Source organism: Candoia aspera, chromosome 3 (genome assembly GCF_035149785.1).
Source record: "Candoia aspera isolate rCanAsp1 chromosome 3, rCanAsp1.hap2, whole genome shotgun sequence".
NCBI lineage: Eukaryota > Metazoa > Chordata > Lepidosauria > Squamata > Boidae > Candoia > Candoia aspera.
In genome coordinates, this window is record NC_086155.1 from 58,171,873 (window position 1) to 58,191,509 (window position 19,637).

The following is a 19,637-nucleotide window of genomic DNA, read 5'->3' on the forward strand; positions in this document are numbered from 1 at the left end:
TTCCGTGCCCTCCATGGGTTGGTGAGGAGCAAAAATTTTGTCATTTTGGCGCCCCCCCCCCCAGCGCGGTGTCCGGGGCACATACCCTGCTTGCCCCCTCTCCCCCCGGTTGCAGCCCTGCACCCAACAGGGTAGACCATTATTTCTCAACCTTGGCAACTTTAAGCTGTATGGACTTCAACTCCCAGGATTCCCCAGCCAGCATGGGGCTTACTGTCAACCTTGGCGGCTTGAAGATGTGTGTACTTCAACTCCCAGAATTCCCCAGACAGCGTGCTGGGAATTAAAGTCCACACTTCTTCAAACCGCCGAGGCTGAGAAACACTGAGCTAAGCCATTCCCATGCCACGACCTCCCAACATCTCTTAGCGCGACGGCCCTGATATACTTTTCCGCCGATAGAGGATGCTTTACGGTAGAACAGGCGGAATCGAGGCGGCAGAGGAAGCAGGAAGCAAGCTCGGTTGTCTCTTCCCGGCAGCCGCTGCGCTCTCGCCGGCTGCGGCAGGGAAGGAGAAGAGAGAACCGGCGGAGCGGCTGCTGCAGCTCCGCTCCCACCGGCTGCCCCCTTGGCCGAGGCAAGCAGGATGGTTCCCTCGACTGACAGCGAATCTCCGCACCAGCTGCTGGGCCGACTGCGTTTCCTGAGCGAGGCGATCGGGTGCCTGATCCGGGCGGAGTCGCTGCCCGCCGCTTTGGGCTATGTGCCCCGCGAAGTGCAGTACAAGCTCTGCAAGGATCCCAGCGCCCCGGGGCCCGCCTCCGCCTCGGGCCGGAGCCTGCTGTCTGTGTGGGAGAGCCCAAGCAAAGCCGGGGGCGGCGCGGGTCCCGGCATCAGGAAGGGTCCGGGCAGGGCCACCATCGAACTGCGCAAGGGATCGTGCATTCGAGCCAGTGGCGAGGAGTACTGCAACGGGCACGGGCTCTGGGTGAAGCTCAGCAGGGTGAGGGAGCGTGTGGCCCGGGCGGGGCTCTCGCGCGCGGCCTTTGGACCTGGAGGCTTCTCACAAGAAATGGCGCCAGTGAAACCCTGGCGGGTCTAAACCATTTCGATCGCGTTCGTTTCAGGTGGATCCTGGTCGCTGGATCGGGATATTTTTATGGAGAGGCGGGGGCTGCATTCTGCACATGCTCAGAGACACTCTGAGAGTTACTGTTTCAAGCATGCCAGGTCTGAGCTGCACTTCAGATTAGAAAATGAAAGAGAAGAGGCTTAATGCATAAATGATTGAGATAGACGTGGACAGCCCTGTTTACCCATGTCTACTCCTTTCCATTTGTGGCTGTGTCGTACTCATACATTTGGTCATCTAAATGCTGCTGGGGGGGACAGGGGGGAGCTCAGATACCCCATTTTTGCCAAGTTTGACTCCTAATGACTCCATGGAAACCCCCTGTCATTTCTTGATAGAAGTGGTTTACCGCTGCCTTCTTTCAGCATGGTTTCTCCTCCTCCCCCTGCCAAATTCCCACTCTATCCTATAGCTTTGGTGTTTCTGGTCTCCCAACTTTGTTTAGCATTTTGAAGATCAGCTGCAGTTAACCAGGTGCAACCACCTGCTGTAAGTCTGTCAGTGTTCGTGCTGCAGTAAACAAATGGTTGGGTTCTGCACTTGGAACAGTCTGACTATATAAGGAGCGCATAAACTGATGTATGTCAAGCAGTGCTCCTTGTCAGAACTGGAGTGTTCACTGATATGTTCATAGCCCTTGAAAGCTTGTGTGCTTGCAAGCCTCAGTCTTGCATATATATGTCTTACTCAGAGCATCCATGTAGAAACATAATTAATCAAACTGCCAATTCCATACAGTTTGTTGTGTCACATTTTATATATTGCTGTGAATATACCCTTTTACTTGTGTAGATCTTTGGTTTCAACCAAGGAGGGGAATTATTGCTAGCTTGTGGTGATCCCCACTATACCAACCCTCTGAGTTAAATTGGGCTGGTGGAAAGCAGCTGGTTGAAAACCATGCAGTGTGTTCTGAAGTTGAGGATGGCTCTTCTCAGCCCTAGTTCAGCATCTTATTCATTATATTTATTGACTCTGAAATTTGTACAAGCATATTTATTAATCATAAATTAAAGATACAAGTTGGATTTACATTAGGATTTAATTGCAGCTGCACATTTAGTGCTCCAAATAAATTGTGCAAGGCTCTTGATTTCAACTGTATACTTCTATACTGTGGTAATGAAGCCTGAATTCCTCTTTTTGATCAATGTAGGCTTTACTGCTCATGTAATTTTGTGTTTTTTTCCACATAGGAGCAACTTCAGGAATACAAGACTGGCTGTGACCTTGAGGAAGGCTGGGTTCTTATGTGTAAGCATGCAGATAGTGGGGACAGGCTGGTACCAGTGGAATCTATAGAGAGGATTCAGAGGCAGCAACAACTCTTTGGGATGGACTTTAAGCCTGTAATCAGGTACAGAATCTCATTTCCCATTGGTTGCCTTTGGAGGGGTCACTGTAGTAAGTACTGGGAGGGCGAATGTAAGCAAATACATTTTATTTGTCCATGAATCTCTGATTGTCAGAACATTTTCAGAAGGAAGTATGTGGCACAAAAGGAAGATTTGTATGCCCATTTTTGAACACCATTTGCTGAATCCTAGTTAATCATTTGTCTTTAAAAATTGTTTCATATTTGTTTACTTTGTTGTTCTGATAAATTAAACTTCTTTGTATAACAAGCAGAAATAATTAAAACAGATTAGAAATGTGATGTTCTTGAACCTTCAACGTATGGTTGCATATTGATTCTTTGATTTGTTCTCGTACACTTTTTCTTAGAAGCCAATCAGTTTCTCCTTCCCTAACCTGGAGTTTGTTGCATTTCTTTTCTTCCAGATGGGAGCAGGTGGTGGATTTAACATATTCCTTGCATCTTGGGGCAAAGCCAAAAATCATGGAGCCAGATGCGGCTGCAGTAGAGAGACTCCGGTAATGCATGCATGCATGCATGCCTGCCTGCCTGCCTGCCTGCCTGCCTGCCTGCCTCCTTCCTTCCTTCCTTCCTTCCTTCCTTCCTTCCTTCCTTCCTTCCTTCCTTCCTTCCTTCCTTCCTTCCTTCCTAAATGGGAATAAGAAAGGACTGAGAGCTTGGGCTAGGCAGTGCGATTACTTTGGGAATAGAGACTTGGCCTATGGAGTTGAGTTAGGCTTTGTAATCCACCACTACTGGAAGAAGTTCTTAGGTAGAAAGCTGATTAAAATAACACATTGGGGGATGCATTATGGAATTAGGAGATGAAAAACATGACTAAGGATGGAGGAATAAACAGATCACAGTTTCTGTAAACTGACTATTCCCCTCAGTGCTCATTCTGTGCTACTGACTACCATCACTGCTTTGTAGGTTTGTACCACCCACATGGAGCTATGAATGCGATGAGGACCTGGTGCATTTCCTTTATGACCACATTGGCAAGGAGGATGAGAATCTGGGTAGTATCAAGCAATATGTGGACAGCATTGATGTCTCCTCTTACACGGTATAATATTATCAATGGATTGGATCTCTTTGTGGAGGAAACTCTTCCTCAGAATATCATCCATAACTTGTTACCAAGGATTATGAAGTTGTGGCTGATAACCAAAATCTAAGGATTGTCTATAAATATAGTCTGTAAATTGTTCCTGCAAGTGTCAGAGTTGATGATGGAGACAGAGAGGTATTGTCTGCTTGCTCAGCGAAGCCCACAATAAAAATGCCACCTATCTTAGTTTTAGAATATCCACTATTCTTCAGACTGGTGCTCTTCAGGTATGCTGGACTGACAGTATTCTTAGCCAGTGTGGCCCTGTTGGCAGAAGATGATAACACTACAATCCAGCACTTTCATATTATATTTACCTGTCTTTGGATTTTGGGCTCCTTTTTTCAGTCCTTGTAAAGGATTAGAAACAGAATTGTGATGACCTCAGAGGTAATCTACTCCACACACACATCCCACCTTGCTCAGTGCAAGTTCTACTAGAGCATCACTGGCTGACACCTTGTGTAAACAGGAAGTTCCTCCTAACCTGAGCGTGAATCTACCTCCTTGTATTTCAACCAATTAGTTCTTGTCCTGTCCTCTGGAATAATAGAAAATAAGTCCACTACTTCTTTGTGACAGCTATCATATTCCCCCTCATATATTCTGTAGGCTAAATATAGATAGATATTTTAAGCATTCTTCTGAGAACTCAGTTTCCAGAACTTTGATCTCTTCTGAACTTACTCCAATTTGTTGGATATGGTACTCCAGGTGAGGTCTGAACAAGGCAGTAGGTGCAATATCTCACTGAAAAGCCTCTCAAGTCAAGCATATTCATCATGTACATGTCTATATGAATAAGAAGGGCTGGTTCAAATGCTAGTCTGGACTAATGTGCTGCTCTGTCTCCCTAGGAAGAATTCAATGTTTCATACTTGACAGACAACCATGAGGACACCTACTGGGAGAGCGATGGGTCCCAAGGCCAACACTGGGTCCGTCTCAACATGAAGAAAGGAACCATAATAAAGTTAGTTATTAGTTCTGCTCTTGTCTGTCCTAGCTTTTTCTCTGTGTAACAAGGTTTTCTTCTCTGCCACTAGATTCAGAGTGGCTTTAGGATCAGTCTTTGCAAAGAGATTGCTGCTCTAGTTCATCTGACCTTCCTGAAATAATGATCATTCTTCCATTCTGTTTTCTGTACTCCATTGAATGTAGACCTAGCAGCAAGACAGGCTTAGAAACGTAGTTTACATGGCTGGTCCTGATTTGTGCTTAGGCATTCTTCTTTCCAAAAGATAGAGCTGAGAAGTGTTTAATAATGGAAACCTTCTTAATTTTCTTGCACAATAACCCCGAGGGCTTGTCTGTTATTATGGCTTTTCAATTGCTTCTACTATAAATGTAAGGCTATCACACTATATTAGATTTGTGTTTTAAAACATTCAATCCTACAACCCCCTTTCCTTTTTACATGAGAGACAGATTAACATTTTTTTCTTCTCCCAGTGGCTTTTTCTATTAACAAAGACCTGAAGCTAACAGTGAACACAAACTGGTTCACAGAGTTAATACTAGTGCTGGGTAAACCCTCTCTTCTTAATTCAGAAGAGGCTGGGTTTTTCCAATCCCTTTTATTTGAAAAAGTCCAAGTGTTTTCCTACAACACAGAGCTATTCTTTCTTACAACTGAAAGATGGAATCTGGTTGAACTGTTCTAAGGTTGGCAGTTCTCCCTTCCTTTTCCCTCATAAGAAAGGTAAAGGTTTCCCTCGACGTAAAGTCCAGTCGTGTCCGACTCTAGGGGGCGGTGCTCATCTCCGTTTCTAAGCCTTGGAGCCAGCGTTGTCATAGACACTTCCGGGTCATGTGGCCAGCATGACGACACAGAACGCCGTTACCTTCCCGCCGAAGCGGTACCTATTGATCTACTCACATTTGCATGTTTTCGAACTGCTAGGTGAGCAGGAGCTGGGACGAGCAACGGGAGCTCACCCCGCCGTGCGGTTTCGAACCGCCGACCTTCCGATCAGCAGCTCAGCGGTTTAACCCGCAGCGCCACCGCGTCCCTCCTTTTCCCTCATACTTTCTCACATTTAAAAATTGCAGGAGAGGGTTGCAAGAATCGATGCCAAGAGCACTTCCAGACATCTGCAGTAGTGGCTGAACAATGCTTTGTTGACAGGAATTCTAATAAATGAGAAAGTTTTAAACAGTTTGTAATTTAAAAAAAAAGCTTCCTGTGAGTTTTGAGCCTTGACAGAATATTCTTTCATGTGGAAGTTTCCTAATACCCATTTACTTTGTCTCACATTTGTTGTTTCAATTCTCTCCATCAGGAAACTCTTTCTCACTGTGGACACAACAGATGAAAATTTCATGCCTAAAAGGGTGGCTGTATATGGTGGTGAAGGTGATAATCTGAAGAAACTGAGTGATGTGGGCATTGATGAGTGAGTCAGGGGAGCGGGGGGAGATGGGACTAACCGAGGGAAGCCATGACCCTAAATTCTATTCAAGTTGTTTAATGGTAGCCCAGAACCTGACATTTCCTATGATATGGGAAGGAGGAGGGGAGAAGAGAAAACTATCCTGATCAAATACTGGTGCAAAGCAAGGAACTATTGCTCCAGTTCCTGCTGGTGAAGTGCTAGGGGTTCATATGTACTGTAGCTGTTGATTGTCGATCTTGGAGGCACTCATACCTCAGGGAATTAAGGCAGAAAACAATATAATGAATAAGCCCACAAAACATTACAGGATGCTTTTATTAGCCTGCCTGGAAGTTACAGAGGAAGAAGCAAGAACTCCATCTCTTCTGCTGTGGGCTGATGCGTTGTCAGATTGTGTATGGAGAATGGAAGTTCTTCCTTTGGCAGTCTGCTTGGTTTCTGTACTGGGCTCACAGAGACAGGGACCAGGCTGTTTTGGCCAACCTGCACACTTGCTGGCATGTAATTCCTTATTGCCTAATGTCCAGCACACAAATCAGAGTAGAAGACTGCACTATTAGTATCAGCCTAACTGTAGAAAGAAGCACTATACAGGTAGTCTTCACTTACCGACTGCCTCGTTCAGCGACTGTTCAAAGTTACAATGGTGTAATAAAAAATAGCTTTGTGAACAATCCTAATGTTTACGACTGTTGCAGTGTCCCATAGTCACATGATTGCCATTTGAGTGCTTCACAACTGGCTCCTGACAAGCAGAATTAATGGAGAACATGGAAGTAAAATTGCAAGTCGTGGTCACATGATGTCTCGCTTAACGGCCATGGTGATTTGCTTAAGGACTGAATGGGAAGTGGTGTCATAAGCCTGTTGTCATGTGATTTTCCACTTAGCGACTATGGTGCTTAGTGATGGCATTGCCAGTCCTAATTGTGGTTGCTAAGTGAGGACTACCTGTAGTTATATTTATACATAACGCTAAGGCAGGATATATATTTTTTAACATCTTGCCTAGTATCTGTAGGCAAGCTCCTGTGCATCCTATCTGACATCACTGTTTTTAGGAGTCAAGTTTCCACTGTTCTCCCCTCCCCACCATCAGAGGGGGTTTGATAGATCAATTTGTGCAATTCAGAAGGTTGGAAAGCGATCTAGGAATCTTGGTCTCTGGCTCTCTGGTTCCCATTCACAACCCAATGTAACTTGTCCCCAGTTTTCAGATACATAAAATTAAAGGTTGGCGGATGGAAGGGTTATACCTGCTGTGTGCAAGATAAAACAGATGAAGTTTTTTTGTCCCTAGGAGCTACATTGGAGATGTGTGTGTGCTGGAAGACATGACTGCTCACTTGCCTGTCATTGAAATCCGCATTGTGGAGTGCAGAGGTTTGTGGGTGTCAATGTGAGGATTAATTTCTTAATCCTTGGGAGGTTAATTTGGTGATTCCGAAACTAGTTTGGGATTTTATTCCACCTGTGTGCAAGTGCACAGAGCCAACTGTGACAGGTTCCCTATCCCTCCTTCCAAGACAGAGTGCAATTCAAGTGCCTTATTGGGTCATTGTTTGTCATATAACCTTATAATTCCTGCATTGGGAACATCAGTTATGGGCTGTCTTCTTGAAGGAAACAGCAAAGCCCATTATTTGTTAGCAGATAAGCTGCCATAGGACACTCTTGTTTTTGTGGCAATACAGGAGTAAAGCTCTGGAATTCTCCAATAATGAAACTGACCAAACTTTACTTTATGTTCCATGGGTGAGCTGAAGGGAGGATTTTGGCTCTGTTTTTCTCTTCTCTCTATACAGAGGAATTAATTCTTTATTTAACTTATTTGCTTGCCCTGTGTGGTCCTTCCCTTTTATGCAGATGATGGGATTGATGTCCGGCTCCGGGGCCTAAAGATCAAATCTTCTCGGCAACGGGAATTGGGCCTCAATGCGGACATGTTTCAACCAGCCAACCTAGTGAGGTATCCACGACTGGAGGGAAGAGATCCTGATGTGCTTTATTGGCGTGCTGTGATCATTCAGAGGTATGGAAGTGCTAGTTAGGAATGCTAAGGGAAATTGATCAGGCAGAAGGTCTAATGAATCACATTTCCATAGCTGTGGATGGGGATAAGAAAATCTGTGTGCAGCCTCTGCAAACAGTTGAATTAATTAAAAGAGCATCAAGATCTTTTTCATCACTATCCCATCCTAGGTCTGCATCAGTTTTCTCCTATGATCACTGCATCTCTTTGACTGCAATGCTGAAGCACTGCTTATTTGAATGCTTACTTCCATAAACCAGGAAGCATCTCATTCTTCCACTAGCCTTTCCTAAAGGTAAAGGTAAAGGTTTCCCTTGACGTAAAGTCCAGTCGTGTCCGACTCTAGGGGGCGGTGCTCATCTCCGTTTCAAAGCCTTGGAGCCGGCGTTGTCCATAGGACACTTCCGGGTCATGTGGCCAGCATGACTCACGGAACGCCGTTACCTTCCCGCCGAAGCGGTACCAATTAATCTACTCACATTTGCATGTTTTCGAACTGCTTGGTGTGCAGAAGCTGGGACGAGCAACGGGAGCTCACCCCGCCGCGCGGTTTCGAACCGCCGACCTTCCGATCGACAGCTCAGCGGTTTAACCCGCAGCGCCACCGCGTCCCTCCATTCTTCCACTAGCCTTTCCTAGTGTTATGATAATTATGTGACATTCTCTTCATTTTCATTGCTATTCTTCATTTCTATGGTCATGCCTTCATGGTTCCCTTGCAATTGTTTTTAATTATAATGGCTCAGAGAATTTCTTTTGGTAGGAGATACATTTCAGCAAGAAATAAATAATGCTCAGTGGTAGAGGGATGCATGGGAAAAATGTGGGAGAGAAAGAGTATTACCTTGAACTCCTAGTGGAAAGATGGAATATAAATCTAATCATAATATTGTTTCATTTACATTATTATATGGAATCACATTGTATCCTCACCATCAAACTGTGCATCATTTTGATCAGTGTTTTTCAACCTTGGCAACTTTAAGATGTGTGGACCTCTCCATGCTGGCTGGGGAATTCTCGGAGTTGAAGTTCACACATCTTAAAGTTGCCAAGGTTGAGAAACACTGATTTAGATATTTTTCCACATTTTGGTGCTGTTTCTTTTTGTTGTGATAGGTTTATCAAGATCTTGGACAGTGTGCTTCATCACCTTGTACCAGCCTGGGACTATACGCTTGGCACCTTCAGTGAGCTAAAGGTGAGGCTAAAATCCTGCTGATGGGTCAATATCTGTTTTTTCTTTTCACAATTAATGCAGTAATGGTGACAGTTTTGTGGTAGCCAAACCTGCCCTGTCTTGGAAAAACTGAACCCGTTGAATAAATGTCTCTGCTCCTGCCTAACTAGACAATCAAATAATCATCCTGTTACACTAATGTAAGACTAACCGTAATGCCTTCCTGTTTCCTGAAGGTGAGTTAAAAAATGGTGTAGCAGAGGAGATGTATGAATGCTGTTGCTGGGGGACTCCCCTTCAACCATTATATAAGTAAGCCCAGCATTTTAAGAAGGCTGGCTCTCTAAATTCATTTTAATCGAGAATGTGTATGTTGTATTTTCTTTTCATGTTAAAGTTCATTTTTCAAGCTTCAAAAAAATGGTTTTCTATCCATCATTCTAATGAGATTCTTTTAAATCTGAATTTTAATTAATATGGCAACTTTTTATACAAGATTGCTCATAAATCTTTAATAAATTAAAAATGCATCAACATTTTAAATGGGAGATGAAAATGACTTTGTTCATGAAATACACATCTTCTTACATCAGAGTGTTGCTAGCAGGAAAGAGAACTAAAATTTCAATATTTCAAGAATAGTTGGGTGGTGGTCATGTTGATAGAGCCCAGCTGGCTGGAAAAGTGAGGGAAGGCATGTTAAATATTGTGCTATTGCCCCCTTTGAACTAATTGTTGTCTCCTGACAGCATATCAAACAGTTCCTGTTGCTGTCCAAGCGACGCACAGTGCTAATCAGCCAGTGCCTCAAGGACTCAGAAACCAGCAAGCCCAACTTCATGCCACGGCTCTACATCAACCGGCGCCTGGCCATGGAGCATCGTGACAATCCCGCCCTTGACCCTAGCTGCAAAAACACTGTCTTCACCCAGGTAAGGGTAACATGTATAATAACCCACCCTTCTCCACTATGGGATCCTCCAGATGTGTTGGGACTACAATTCACAAAATTGCAGTCTGAAATTCTGGGAGGTATGGAGCCAATATCTGAAGAGTACCACAGTAGGAAAGGTTGCACTGATGTATTATTTGTGAAAAGTTGTTGCGCATCTCCTTTGTAGCTTCAGAGTGCTTTTCTACCCTAAAGGTAAAGGTAAAGGTTTCCCTTGACGTAAAGTCCAGTCGAATCCGACTCTAGGGGGCGGTGCTCATCTCCGTTTCTAAGCCTTGGAGCCGGCGTTGTCATAGACACTTCTGGGTCATGTGGCCAGCATGACGACACAGAACGCCGTTACCTTCCCGCCGAAGCGGTACCTATTGATCTACTCACATTTGCATGTTTTCGAACTGCTAGGTGAGCAGGAGCTGGGATTAACAACGGGAGCTCACCCCGCCGCGCGGTTTCGAACCGCCGACCTTCCGATCGACAGCTCAGCGGTTTAACCCGCAGCGCCACCGCGTCCCTTTTCTACCCTACACTCATGAAATAAGGTCTAGTTTGTGGACGAAATGCTGCTCATTTCTATAGCACAACTAGCAAGCAATTTTGTAAGAGGGCACAGCCTTTTTAAGATTGGGGAGCATCACTTTTATGTTATTGGTCCCCTTCAATTTATAATAGAACTTTTACAGGAATGTTTGATTTGTGACATATACAGTATGTGTGATGCAATTAAATAATTGAGTTTTATCTCTTTGTCCTTTATGGTAGCTACAGGTGGTCCTTGTTTAATAACCACTCATTCAGCAACCATTCAAACTTACCACGGCATTGAACAAGGGGTAGTTATAACCAGTCTTTGTACTTCGGGCCATCAAGCGTTCCCATGGTTACATGATTGTGATCTGGGTGCTTGGCACCTGGCTCATGATTACATCACAATGTCCCACGGTCATGTGGTCACTATTTGCGATCTTTGCTGGCTTCCTACAAGCAAAGTCATTGAAGGTCGTACAAGCAAAGACAGCAGGAGGTCGCAAATGACAACCACGTGATGTCCTCACAGCAACCTGCAGTGATTTGCTTAACAATGGCAACCAGGAATTCTGGAATTTCCGTCACTAAGCATCATGATAATGTGACATTATGCTTTATGACCATGTCGCTTAGTGATGGAAATTTCAGTCCCAACTGCCATTGTTAAATCAGGACTACCTGTAATAATAAAATCGTTGATCAAAATAGCTCACTTTCTTTGAGCTATAATCTCATTTTCCCCCTAGGAATTGTGGTTGGTTTGCCTGTTTTTTTTTGTTTCTGAGGTATCAGGTTCACATTTCTCTTTCACCCTTGTTTTATTCTTCTGAGGTATCAGGTTCACATTTCTCTTTCACCCTTGTTTTATTCTTCTGCCAATGAGCTGTAGTGGTTTACATCATTTTATCTTTAACATCACTGTGAAATTAGCTCACAGGGTTATGATTTGCACAAGGCCAGCCAATAAGTTTGGGGTTGGAACTTGAGTTGTCTCACATATTGGTCGCACTGGCTTTTTCATTTTATTTGCTAGGAATCTGCTTAACCTGAAAAGCCTCTCAGCAGAATAATTTTTTGTATCCTTTTGGTACCAGTTGTTTCCCTTCCAGTCCACTATGGAATTAAAATGCATATTGCATCAGATGTCTTCAGGGATGGCGTGTTCCTGCTTTGCGATCTGTAAGCACCATGTGAATATTATTTTCTTCCACTGTTCATGCTTTAACCGCACTTTCTGCTCTTCCTAGGTATACGAAGGCCTGAAACCTTCTGACAAGTATGAGAAGCCGCTGGATTATAGGTGGGTGGCCCTTGAGCCTCGTCTCTTCCTTGCCCGTTCCATTGCCAGGTTTTTAGGAATCTGAAGTCTAAAAGGCTGGGTGACAATTGTCACAGGGTTTGCCAATAAAACCAAGGTTCATTTCTCAGAGAAGGATAAAACCTGATGTTGGTATCTAATGACTTTGTCCCCAAATGTATTTATTTATTTATTTATTTCATTTGTGAGTTGTCTTATAGTTGAAATTTTCAAGTAAAACAAAACAGATAATAAACCAATAAAACTGCTTGGAAATCAAGAATGGAAAGCGACAACATAATAAATTTTATAATACTAGCTTTGATTTGAAATAAAAAGCCAGCAGCCGGCTTTTTTTTTTAAGTATGGAATGCTAACCTTTCTAGATTTTAAATCCAAAGGACCTTTTAAAACAAAAATACCTTGTCTAGGACTGTAGTATCCACAAAATTGTCTTCTTGTGAACCTCTGATGGGAGAAGACATGATAATTTAGGGGCACACATTTCAGTCATCCAAGGAACTTAATAGGTTTTATTTATTCCTATTTAGGAAATGTATACAGCTGCCCATCTTAAGCAAGTAACTCTGGGCAGCTAACAATACAATAAAAACAACAAAAATACAATTAGAAACAGACATAATAAATACAGATTACTGAATACAAAAGCTGCTGCATCTCACACATTATCCTCTATTGCAAATTTGCCTGTATCATCCTGGTCGTAAAGCCATGGGAAGAGCCAGGTTTTAACAGCCTTCAGGAAAGCCAACAGGGTTGGAGTATCTGGATCTCGGGGGGGCGGGTGTGAGGGAGGCAGTTCTACAGGGCAGGTGCTGCATCAGGGAAGGCTTGTCTTCTGGGTTTGCAAGATGGCACTGCTTCATTGAGGGGACTTGGAGCATGTTCATCCTGCTGGATCTGGTGGGATGGGCAGAAACAGCTGGAGACAGGTGGTTCTGCAGGTAGCCTCCCCCTCTGCCACATAGGACTTTAAAGCTGATAACCAGCACCTGGAAGTGCACCTGGAAGCCTACAATGCAGCTTGCACAGCAGGTGTTACCTGAGCAAACCTCATCGCACACAATACTGCATGTGCCACTGCTTTCTCGACCAGGTGAGGTTTCTGAATGCTTTTCAAGGCAAGGCCCATGTAAAGTGCATTGCAATCATCCAGACAATAAGTGACTAAGGTGCAAGTGACTGAGCAGATCCTCTCAATCCAGGAATGGGTGCAACTAGTGCACAAGATAGATTTGTGCAAAGGCCTTTGTAGTGATGGCTGCCACCTATTCCTGTTTTTGACTGAACAGAAATATTAAACTATTTTCACTGGGAGTCAGGTGGCATATAAATCGTCGTCGTCATCTCTGACATTTTGACTAGCGGCTAGCCTACTGGTAACTCTTGATTTTTATTTTATCCCAGGTGGCCGCTGCGGTATGACCAATGGTGGGAATGTAAATTCATTGCTGAGGGTATCATTGACCAGGGTAAGTTTGAAACTTTGCATAGTCCCAAATGATGGCTTGCTTAAATTTGGCCTTTGGAAATCTGCATTTTCAATGAAAAGCAAGTTTTTTGACTTTATGTTATTGGGGGGAAAATGGAATTAAAATGGCCAAATGCAGATCTAGTAATCTTTTTCATTTTATTTTGTTCTTTGCTCCAAATTTAAGTTTTATTTAATTGTGTCCACCATTACCACAATGATATCTGCAGATATTACTGGTTTTCATAATTTGTAATTGAGCATTTATATTTCTTGTGGGCCATGTTTCAATTATAGGCATGACATAAAGTGCAGGATTTCAGATCTGGAAATTTGGCTGTAGCAACACCCACGAAAGTAGCTATTGGGTAGCCCCCCTTTTGGGAGTATCAGAAGATTTCGTTCTCAGGATAATAGTCCTGTGAAGACCTGACCAAATATGGGTAGATGAGAATTGATTTTTTTTTCTTGGATGTAGTCTCCCCACAGAAAATGGGCTGGCCACAAGTGATGGAGTGGGAAGATCAGAAATCCAGTTAAAGCTGATTTTTGTATGTTTCTGTGTGTGCTTTGAGTCAGTGTTGACTCCTGGTGACTGCCTGGACCAGTCCCTGCAGTTTTATTGGCAAGATTTTGGAAGTGGTTTTGCCATTGCCTGCTTTCTAGGGCTGGGAGTGACCAGCCCAAGGCCACCCAGCTGGCTTCACGCCTAAGGCGGGACTCTCCCAGTATCTATCTTAGTGCCTTAACCACTACACGAAACTGGTTTTCAACATCCTCTAAATTCTCAATTCTCTAATTGAGATGTGCAAGTAGCTGCTGGCAATAAAGTAAAATGGGCTGCCCTTTTCTTTTTTGTTTTCCTTCTCACAGGTGGTGGTTTCCGGGACAGCATTGCTGATATGTCTGAAGAGCTGTGTCCTAGTTCATCTGAGACCCCTGTGCCACTGCCCTTCTTCGTCCGCACATCCAATCAGGTGCTATTCCTTGCTCAGACCAAAATTAGAGCAAGTCCCTCAGGTTGTTAAGACAAGGATAAGAGCCATCTAAGAAGAAAATCTTCCCTCCCTGTGGAGGGAGATGGGTGGCGATAAAAATTAGATAGATAGATAGATGATAGATAAAAAAAAATGATTTAGAGGCATTGCTGGCAAAGAAACAGATAGTATGGACCTTAACACTCCATTTTCTGGATCTGTTCCTGGTGCCATTGAATTAACTGTTCCAGAGCTGTATTTTATCTTTTATCTCTGCTACATCTGCTTGTTCTGCTCAGTGTGTTAAAAGTGCTTCAAACCAAGTATTTTTTTAAAAAAAAATTCTTGTGTTCCGGTTGAGGCACTAAGTTATGCCAGAGAATGTTGTAATATCTCTGTTGGCCTTTGGTGGGTTATGTATTGCTAGGTGCTGTGGTGTATGGAGTTATGCTGATAAAATCATTACGCTCTTGCTTAGTTGGTTGTTTTAAATAAGATACTTGTCATTTCAGGGCAGTGGTACTGGAGAGGCCCGAGACATGTATGTCCCAAACCCATCCTGCAAGGAATTCCTCAAATATGAGTGGATTGGGCAGATAATGGGTGCAGCTCTACGTGGCAAAGAATTTCTGGTTAGTAGACAATACTGACTAATCCTTCCTTGATACCAGAAGCCATATTTCTTCAAACTTATTTTCTGTAGACATAATAAATATGTTTTCTGCACATATGCTCTGCCCTTCACTCATATAATCATTTGAAAGAATACAGAAATTTTCACCACTATCCTGTGTCCCAAATAAAGCTACAGGAACAAAAATGGGGTGTGTTAGATGCTTCCATGATTTTACAAACTATTGGACTGCAAGACCACTCCTCTCATTTCCTATATAACTGAAGGTGGGGGAATTTTGGAAAAATGTATTCCCAGAAAGAACAGTTTGTTCTTCCTAATTGTTTAATTCATATTTATTAATCAGGTTGAGGGATATGTTCTCTTTTTTCTGGGATTTTTTTATTCTTGTTTATGGCTATTTCCTTTCATGGATGTCTTTGTTTTGGTTTGCTAATTCAAAAACTAGCTTCTTTCATTTTTAATTCAGAATTCTGACTTGGCCTAGAGCCAAGTGTAAGTTGTCGCTTTTTCACATCAAACAATTGTAACAGCATCTTAAGTCTTTTTAAAAATGTACCTTGAGGGTAATGACATTTTCTGTCTGAAGCTATAAAGCAGCACTGCAAAGAACTGGCCTATTCTCTATAGAGCCTGGTCACATCAGACATCTGAGATAACTTGGGAAGAGTTCATGCAGTGATATTTCCTAGTTTGTTGTCACAAAATTTAAAGTGTTTTCACAAGAAACCACACTGGCAATAGAACAACATTCTACCTGACCCTTGGACATAATATTATCATACAGTTGGGAAGGGGCAGTGCTACAGAAGTTTCTGAACGATAAATATTGTTTATAGTGGGTCCTTGTTCTCAGTACAGATTATCCTTCTATTTAATGGAGGATAATTGATCAAATAACTCCCAAATTCTGTGTACAGGCATGTCTGTAATATACAAACAGCAAGTTCCTTGGCCTTACCATCTGTCAGCCCTTCCAGATAGATCAGACTAGGATGCCAGAGTTATGAACGCTAACACTACTTAATTACAAGATTACATTGCCAGAATGTTGCAAGTCTGGATGTGCTTCCTCCTTCCCTCCCTCCCTCCATCATCATGAGAACTAGGGAGGGTCATCTGAGATGCTTTCTCAAATTACATTTCTGCCCTGGGCTCAGATTTCTTTTATTTGACCATTGCCTTTAGTAACTGCATTACTAAAAGTGCAAGGGAGCTAATAAAAAGAAAGTGCTGAAAAATAATACTCTCAAGATACTGAAAAACAGTAAAAGACGTATCACTTAAAAAAAGAAACAAGGCAGCAATATTTGAAATAAAAGAGTATCTCCCCTCCACTTCTGAGCATTTCTTTGGACATAGTGTGAGCCAAGTGACTGCAACTACACTTAAAGTTCTGCTTACCTTCGTGTTCAAGGTCCTTGCCTTGCCTGGCTTTGTTTGGAAGCAACTAACGGGTGAAGAAGTGAGCTGGAGTAAGGATTTCCCTGCTATTGACTCAATGCTGGTAAGTCCATATATTATGACAGCTACATACTGATGGCTACAATTTAATCAGAATCCCAGGGATCCCTTTCTAATTTCCTTGGCCATGGGTGAGACTGTTTCTTTCCATGCTCTAAGGTAAAACTTCTGGAAATGATGGAAGGAATGGACAAGGAGACCTTTGAGTTCAAGTTTGGGAATGAGTTGACCTATACCACAGTACTGAGTGACCAGTGCATGGTGGAGCTTATTCCTGGTGGCATTCGCACTGCAGTACGCTATGAGGACCGAGTAGAATTCATCCGTCTGGTACAGAAGGCAAGGCTGAATGAGAGTAAGGAACAGGTAATTCATTGTGTCATTTTAGCAATATAATCATGTCTTTTTTTCCTATAGTTTATTTATCATCAGTTAGTATCAGCATGTTTTAGGAGACATTGGGCATTGTTTAAGCGGATTGGTTATAGAGGTAATATTCCAGAAAACATAATAGAAAACTGTACATTCTTATGAACTTGTCAGAAAACAGTTGTGTGCTTTTGGAAGAACTTTCTTCCTACATATCTTTTTTTTGGTCCTGCATATTCCCTTTTCTTACCTCTTTTTCCCAATCTTTTCCCAGATTGCAGCCATGCAGGCTGGACTTCTGAAGGTAGTTCCTCAGGCTGTTTTGGACCTACTCACTTGGCAGGAACTGGAGAAGAAGGTCTGTGGTGACCCTGAAGTTACAGTAGAGGCCCTGAAAAAGCTCAGTAAGTATCAAAGACCTTGGACTTCCTGTTGTATAGCATACAGAATACTGTCATCTTGAGGAATATGCAAGTTCTTCATTACACTTACTGTCAGTTCCACATGCAATTGCTAGTTAGCACAGAATCCCAGCACAATTACCTTACTGGAAAAGCGTGTGGTGAATTTGAGCTAATACAGTAAAATCTTACATCTTTGTGTCTCAGCTAATGGGTATATCTCCTTTTTTTCTCTGGTCAGCTGGATCTTGGCTTGTAGTTGGCTTTATTGTCCTTTTTTCTGCACTGTTTCTGTTACCTTCTTACAGCTCGCTTTGAGGATTTTGAACCATCAGACACCAGAATCCAGTATTTTTGGGAGGCCTTGAACAACTTTACTAATGGTGAGCAGAGCAAGCAAATGTCATGTAATAGTAGATATAATGGATTTTCTGCCACTTTTTAAATGGCAGTCAAATGTATTTTAAGAAGCTTTTCCCACTGATACTACTGTAGTCTCTCCTGCAGAATCCATTTTGTTGAAAATCTAACTTGCTGTAAAGATTTTTCTTTTTCAAAAAAATTACTGTTATTTCAGAGGAGGAAAGTGGTGGTGGTGGTGGTGGTGATGATGAGTGAGATTAAGTAAATTAGAGCAGTGACAGAGTAGAGTGGGTGAAAATCTTCACCACAACTTCTGTCATATATTTTGGTTCTAAGTTACATTTTGACCCATTCGGTAAAACGTAATTCCTGCTTTCCAAAGGCTCTTGAAACAATGTCAGACTTCATTCCTATTTCATTATCAGGGAGGCATATTATGGGAGGGATGCATGATGACTTTATGAAAGGCATGTACTTTTCTCCTCAGAGGATCGCAGTCGCTTTCTGAGGTTTGTTACTGGAAGAAGCAGACTTCCTGCTCGAATTTATATCTATCCTGATAAATTAGGGTGAGTCTTGTTTCCCTCTTTGGGAGGGAAGACTGTTTACCAGTCATTTTGAGTTTTATTACCTGGTAGATTCTTCCTGACTTACCTTGTTGTCTTCTTCTGTCTTGTGGCCAAGCTCTGAGACCACTGATGCCCTCCCTGAATCGTCCACCTGCTCCAGTACCCTCTTTTTGCCCAACTATGCCTCGTAAGTCTTGCTCTAGGAAACTCTTCTGTGGCAGAGAGATGGGAAAAACAATTTGGGGAAGACATATATAATAGCAGAAGAACAGCAAGGACTGTGACATGATGATCAGGGAGTGATATTCACAGTAGACAGTGAGAACAGAAGAGAGTTATGTGGCGGAAGAAGTAAAGAAGAGCAAGAAGGAAACTGTTGGCTGTGGAATTCTGGGAGTTGAAGTCCACATATCTTCAAGCTGCCAAGGTTGAGAAACACTGCTGTACACCATAACGCAGGCAAACAGGGCGACTGTGATAGTGAGGGAACTTCCATTGAACATCCATTGACAGGGAAGCCAGGGAAGGACTGGAGATTTTCAGAATAACTGGAAATGTTAACCTAGTTTTTTTCATTTCTAGTGCCAAGGTGTGTGAAGAAAAGTTGCGTTATGCAGCTTATAATTGTGTGGCCATTGATACAGATATGAGTCCATGGGAAGACTGAAACTCCACGCCAGGGAGGATGGTGGTCTTGCTGATCTCCCTCTGATTTTTGGCCTTGCTACCTGGAAGAAGCTCTTACGGTCTGTTCATCATGACCCACCTTCCAGAAAGTGTATATGGGTGTACATATCTATAAAATAAAATTCTAAATGTGAACATCATATAAACATGCTGCTTTTCAAGAAAAGTTTGAGCCAAATTGGGATAGTGAAAAGGTAGATTTATGATTCAATAATTCAGTAATGCTAACTTTTCCTTCTCTGAGAAAGTATCAAAAATATAGTAAAATACTGCTTTGTGGTAGGGTTGTTGCTTTTTTGGAGTTGGACATATTTTGTGACATAGTTCCCTGCTGAAGTCTTTTTACTTTTTCACTTCTTGCTCTTCCTTAGACTGCAGTTGTATCGACACTTATCTGGGAGTAATGTTGCTCGGTGGGGTTTATTTTTGAATACATATTTAGACCAAAAAATGTGTGAATTTTATACAGAACATATACTGCCCTGTCCCTAATTGCTGGCATGCCTGCATTCAGAGGTTATATTTTAGGATCTCTTCCTCATCAGCCAAGATACATTTCCATCTACCTGCCCATTTTTGTGCAGCACAAATGGATTGCTGCTTGTTTGCCTGAACTCTGCCAATTGTGTCTTGTGTTTTTTCCTTTAATAGCTGCATAAAGAACTCTGACCACTAGTGGGCATTGTGGAACCATAATTTAAAAAAAACCCTCCCTTAATCTACAGTTAAGGCCATGTTTTTTTTAATCATCAGCC

General features: G+C 42.6%; 1 protein-coding gene across 1 annotated transcript; it reads left to right on the top strand.

Annotated features, from left to right (window-relative positions):
- Window positions 1-460: 460 nt before the first annotated feature.
- HECTD3 (HECT domain E3 ubiquitin protein ligase 3) lies at window positions 461-19,017 on the top strand. Its single transcript, XM_063297821.1, has 21 exons — window positions 461-944; window positions 2,270-2,430; window positions 2,856-2,948; window positions 3,364-3,499; window positions 4,402-4,517; window positions 5,827-5,940; window positions 7,241-7,323; window positions 7,807-7,972; window positions 9,092-9,173; window positions 9,902-10,084; window positions 11,877-11,929; window positions 13,355-13,419; window positions 14,292-14,395; window positions 14,908-15,027; window positions 16,447-16,536; window positions 16,653-16,859; window positions 17,137-17,266; window positions 17,572-17,646; window positions 18,114-18,195; window positions 18,311-18,382; window positions 18,778-19,017. Exons 1-21 carry the CDS (start codon window positions 588-590, stop codon window positions 18,860-18,862), a joined length of 2,574 nt encoding a protein of 857 aa, XP_063153891.1. The 5' UTR covers window positions 461-587; the 3' UTR covers window positions 18,863-19,017.
- Window positions 19,018-19,637: the final 620 nt, after the last annotated feature.